Source organism: Cyprinodon variegatus, unplaced genomic scaffold (assembly GCF_000732505.1).
Source record: "Cyprinodon variegatus isolate N-32 unplaced genomic scaffold, C_variegatus-1.0 Scaffold752, whole genome shotgun sequence".
NCBI lineage: Eukaryota > Metazoa > Chordata > Actinopteri > Cyprinodontiformes > Cyprinodontidae > Cyprinodon > Cyprinodon variegatus.
In genome coordinates this window covers 289,878-295,489 of record NW_015151205.1, presented here as the reverse complement: position 1 = coordinate 295,489, position 5,612 = coordinate 289,878, and the positions used below count along the sequence as shown (strand labels likewise).

The 5,612-nt window shown below is 45.4% G+C and overlaps 1 protein-coding gene across 1 annotated transcript in view; it reads right to left on the bottom strand.

The window, feature by feature from the left end:
- Positions 1–2,542, bottom strand: part of LOC107098159 (transcription factor E2F6-like) — a 6,869-nt gene extending 4,327 nt beyond the window's left edge. The window contains exons 1-6 of the mRNA XM_015395661.1: positions 2,396–2,542; positions 2,102–2,308; positions 519–851; positions 368–408; positions 238–287; positions 8–174 (exon numbers count right to left, since the gene is read on the bottom strand). Coding sequence (XP_015251147.1) covers positions 8–174; positions 238–287; positions 368–408; positions 519–851; positions 2,102–2,218 — 708 coding nt within the window. The 5' untranslated portion in view covers positions 2,219–2,308; positions 2,396–2,542. The remainder of the gene's footprint in view (positions 1–7; positions 175–237; positions 288–367; positions 409–518; positions 852–2,101; positions 2,309–2,395) is intronic.
- Positions 2,543–5,612: the final 3,070 nt, after the last annotated feature.

Here is a 5,612-nt window from a genome sequence, read left to right as displayed (position 1 = left end):
TGTTGGCAGACTCCTTCTTGATCAGCTGGATCCCCTCCAGAACGTTGGTGATGTCATAGACCCGGCGCCGTCGGGTTCTGAGGCTGTTGACGGCGGTCCGGAGGTCCAAGGTACCGTCTGGATTCTTCACGAAGAGCTCCAGGAATCGACGGGTCAGAACCGGCAGAGAAACATCTGAGGAACACACATGGTTCAGTTTGGAACCAGCAGAACCTTAAATGATCCAGCAGAACCAACCCTCTCTGGTGTGGATCCTGGCCGGAAGCAGCGGCTCCTGCTGATATCGGCTGTAGGGAAAACATGGAGGATCATCAGGCCCGGATTCTCCTTCAGAAGCAAACAGACTGGTTGAGAAGCGATGGATTACCTGAACAAGGATTCTCTGGGAGCCACTGTGAGAGGCGCCACCTGCAGGAGGGACAGAGCAGAACTCATCAGTGCTGCAGGTCTAGATCCGTCAGCATCAGGACCAGAACCGAATGATGTTCTGATCCACCACAGCTTCAGAACCGCTTCACCTTCAGTTCGAGGTTCTCTGCTGGATCCAGTGGAGGAAGTTCTGGTAGAGCGAGCTTGGTGTTGAAGGGAAGGCTGCCTCCACCTTCCTCCTCGTACTCCTCATCGGGCCCGGCGGTACCGCTGGCCCACTGGTCCGCCTCCTCCTCCTCTGGCCCGGCTCCCCACGGATCCATCAGACCCAGCGGCCCGTCCGGGCAGGGCGGCATGATGGGGATGGCGTCGGCGCTGACCTCGTTAGAGGAGATGTCCTCAGGCAGGAAGTGATCCTCACAGATCAGCTTCTGATCCGACGGCTCCTGCTGCTCGGCCTGCCTCAGGGCTGCCAGCCACACCTGGAACCACAGCAGCCTTTTTTTGGTTCTTTACTTTATTGATCAGAACATTCATTAGAAATTAAAATTAGAAAAAAAATGAAATAAAATAAATATAAACAGGAAATTTAATTAACCCGAGCAAAGCAATAAACCAGTGGAAGGAATATCAATCTGATCTGATCACTCTGATCTATCTCTATAGTTCTGCTGCTATAGGCTTAGACTGCTGGAGGACATAGGGACCCCTTTTTCATCATTCTGCTTCATTCTATCTCTATTCTCCCACTCTGCAGAATCTGTTAGTTCAATCTCTAACGTTCTGCTCTCTCTGCTTTTTCTCATAGTAGCTTCATCTGGTCTGTTCCTGTTTGGCTGTGACTCCATCCTGGAGAGAAATATCAGCTGTGCTGCTGCCATCAACACCTTTGTTTCTAGATGTTGGAGCTTGGCCTGTTTTCCAGTGTAGTCCTGTTTCTCTGACTGTGACTAACTGGATGTGCTCTCTTCATCCTCTGACATGGGAGCTGGCTCGGAGCTCGTCTGCCTGGCTGTGTGTTTCCTGGACGGGGCCGCCTGTGGAGCTGGTTGACAGTTGCCTTTTGTATCTATGCTTCTTTTTCTATGTCTGCTTCTGTCTCCTTGAACCCCAGTGGGCCTCAGCAGATGGCCGCTCACACTGAGCCTGGTTCTGCTGGAGGTTTCTTCCTGTTCAAAGGGAGTTTTTCCTCTCCACTGTCGCTACAAGCATGCTTAGTGTGAGGGATTGCTGAAGAGTCAATGAGTCGATGCAATCAGCTGGTTTTCCTTAGATAGAAAACTTTGAATCAATCTGACTGGATGATCTGGTTGATCTGGATCTATAAAGTGACCTGAGATGACATGGCGCTATAGAACTAAATTCAATAGAATTAGATATTTTTCAGATCTGATCACTTCCAGCTGAAAAATCTTTTCCGTTTCAGAACCGAAGCGGTTCTGGAGATCCAGATCCTTAATGTTCTGAAACTAAAGAAAACCGAACCGAACCGCGGAACAAGCCTTTCGGTTCTGATCCGGTCCTCTGCTCCTAGAACAGCTGGTACTAGAAAGTGACCGAATCTAAATCTGGACCACATCTGGTTCCACATTCTATCCTGTTTCTGGAGAAACTCAGCATCTTTTATTCTGGGCTGGAACTCTTCATCTGGACCGAACCATGACTGTGGGTTCCGGTACCGGGGTGTTAGAGGTTCGGGTCCCGGTACCGGGTGTTGGAGTTTCGGTCCTACCTTCACTCTAGTCGGGTCTTTGGGGAACTTGAAGAACCGTTTTTGGGTTCTGCTGAACACTCCATGATTGGATCCCTCCACGCGGTTCGGACAGCCGGAGACCAAACACTTCACCATGCTGACCGACCGAACCCAGTCAAGTTCGGCCACCTGCTCATTACAGAACCGCTGTTCGCGGTCCGGGTTCTGTTGATATTCCAACGGAACCTTCTTCTTCTTCTTGTCGAGTTTTATGGCGGTTGGCAACAAACTGTTAGTAGCATTACCGCCACTTACTGGTATGTCCAACGGAACCTCCGCCCTTCGGTTTGTTTTCAATCTGCAGAAAGTTGCTATTTTCACCCGGAAGTTCCCGAACACACACAGGACGTAGTTCCGAAGCGCCCTTTAGCGCCCCCTGCTGTTAGGGGGGACCTGCTGAGGTCCAGGCGCAGCAATCTAACGAACTTTAAACGCTTCTGGTTCCGGTTCTCCTTTGTCTCTCCGCTCTTCATCGGCATCAATTAATTTCTTAGGAGCTTTTCTCCACCGAAGTGACACAGCTTTAGCTAACTGGCGTCTACCTGTCGGCCATCTTGGGAAGGGAAAACATAACATAAGAGTAGACCCTGCATCGGTCGCTTTCGCCTATGGGCGCTGACGTCGTTTGGAGGCGCCATCTTGGGGCGGTCGAGAGCTCTGCTCTGTAATGTGCTGAACAGGCAAAATAAAGTATTTTAGTCAACTTTAAGTCACTGAATATTAATCTGATTTTCACGGTTGTGTTTTTTTTTTTTTTGCTGAAAACAAGCAAATGGTTCAGTGTATTTGAATATCCAGCCACTCATACATTTTTATATTTTTGTTGTTATTTATTTTTTTTATTTTATACTTTTTAACTCTTTTCCCGTATTAACGGAAATATTTATAAAACATGTTGACTTATTTTCATTTTTTCATTGACTCTTCAGCAATCCCTCACGCTAAGCATGCGTGAAGCGACAGTGGAGAGGAAAAACTCGCTTTGAACAGGAAGAAACCTCCAGCAGAACCAGGCTCAGTGTGAGCGGCCATCTGCTGAGGCCCACTGGGGTTCAAGGAGACAGAAGCAGACATAGAAAAAGAAGCATAGATACAAAAGGCAACTAGGACAATAAAGTATAAGTTTTTTATTATATTATATATATATATATATATAAATGGAGAGAGAGTTCCAGACCCACTCCCACGGCTTGCCACTGGGTCCCTGAGCAAGACCCCTTAGCCCCTGTATATAAATATATATATTTGAAGCTCAACTGGATAGAAAATAATTTACCATAATGAAGAAATTAAAATAACTCTGTGGTGTCTATTGCTGTAAACTATCCTTCTAGGAACAAAGTTAAATCCTTTATTGCTGGAGAAAGGAATGAAAATGTGCATAAACTTATATCCTTTCTGATGTAGACGATGCTCTGGCTTTTCTATAATGCGTTCTCCATTTAATTCAAAATAAGAAAAGGAAATATAGACTTGACAATATTTTCAGTATGTTGCATGGATGATGTCCCCATAAAAGCGTTTGTGTTTGAGCGTCACCCTTTGATCACTTCTCGCCTCGGTTGAACCTTCTGACTTACAGTCGACGTCAGTAAAAACATACCTGATAGAAAATGTTTGATCTACAGCTGATCGTTTTCATCTGCAGTGAAACCAGGCGCATTTAGAAGAACGAGCAGGAAAGCTTCTTGCAGGTGTTGCAACACAAGATTTATTCAGAGCAACAAATGGCAACACCGACATGATAGAAACTGTACAAACTCCACGATTCAACAGAAAAGTCCCACAGAAACTGGTGACCTTGAAGGTGTCAGCAGGAAGTCATGCTGTTCGGTAAGAAAAAAAAGCTTTTAACATAAAGACAGAAATCAGATATATATATATATATATATAAAAAACCTTTTTCAGATCGTTTCAGGTGAGGTTCTTCATTCAGGCATGTCAGAGTTCACATCTTTAAATTGTGCTTTAACTCCTTGGTTCTCCATGAGAACCATGATAGAAAAAAAACCAAAGCAGGAGGTTACAGCAGGAGGCTGCGGACCAGCTTCATTCAAGGAAAACTCCTCCTCTTCCTCCCTGATGACGCTCAGCTCATTCTGGATTCATTCAGGTTTGATCAACATTTATCAGGATAAAAATCAGAAAGTAACCTTTGACCTCCTCAGGCGTGTTAATCCTGGAAACATCGGTGAGGAAATCCAAACAGGCTGGAGGACGTTTAAGGTCAGAATCAAACCTATTGGTGGTGAAGATTCTCAGTCATGCAGGTCAGAGTCATTCTATAAAAGTTTAAATCAATCCACTGGACTTTGTTTCCAAGTTTGAAGACGTTTCTCTTCCATCCAGGAAGATTTTTCAATTCAAAATGTCAGAAATAGCGTTTAGTTCCAGGTTTTATATAGCAGCCCAACAAAGCCTGGAACTAAACGCTATTTCTGACATTTTGGATTGAAAAATCTTCCTGGATGGAAGAGAAACGTCTTCAAACTTGGAAACAAAGTCCAGAGGATTGTTTTTGAACTTTTTTGGAAAAACCTGTTTTGGTTTTTATTGCTGATTTTGCACTAAGAATCAAACCTTTAGTTTAAACTGGGCTGAGAACAGGAACAGAAGCAGAACCTCAGAGGAGCCGTTTTAGCGCTCAGGAAGGTGCTCATATAAGCAGAGGCGTCCAAACTATTCAGGTTTATCACTCCAGTATAAATCCTGCTGTTTAAAAAAAACACTTTTATTGAAGTTAGAGGATCAAATTAAGTTTTTTACTCTAAAGTGTAAAAGTATCATTATTAAAATTATAAAAGTAAAAGTAATGCAGGAAAAATGTTAAGGCCAGAAGCTTTACTGCTCTACCCTAATAAAGAAACAATTTTCAACAAATTTTGGATGCTAACTTCCTTAAGGGCTGGTTATCGTCCTGCAGCAGTGTGTCGCAGTTAGCTTGTCGCAGATATTTTTGATTTATGCCCAATATTAAAGCGTGGTCTGCGCTACGTTATTCCACGCCACAACGCCAGAGGGCCAATCAGGAACTGGCTAGGATTGTGGGTCTCCGTGTGTAGGTTTGATGAGCTTGTCCGCCGTCTACAACCCTTCATCCAACGGCGGATGACGCACAGCTAACCCGTGAGTGTTCCCCAAAGACTGGCCGTGGCGTTGCGTGTTTTGGCTTCAGGTGCAAACCAACAGACCGTTGCTCAGAGCTACAAACTAGCGTCCTGCACGGTGTCTGGGATAGAGTCCGAGGTGTGCCAGGCGCTTTGGACGGCGCTAGTGTCACTACTCGAGCCATCCAAGAAGCACGATCTGTCCTGTGCTTGCGCCATCAGCTCATTTGCGCATCCCGATAAACATCCGGGTCGCCCTCCATTTTATTCGGTTAAAGTCGTAGGGAAGCGGCTGTTCCAACCGTTGCATTTCCGAATTCTCCCGAGTGGTGCCCGACTTTACACGAGTGAATAAAGTGAATGTGATTGGTCGATTATCAAGG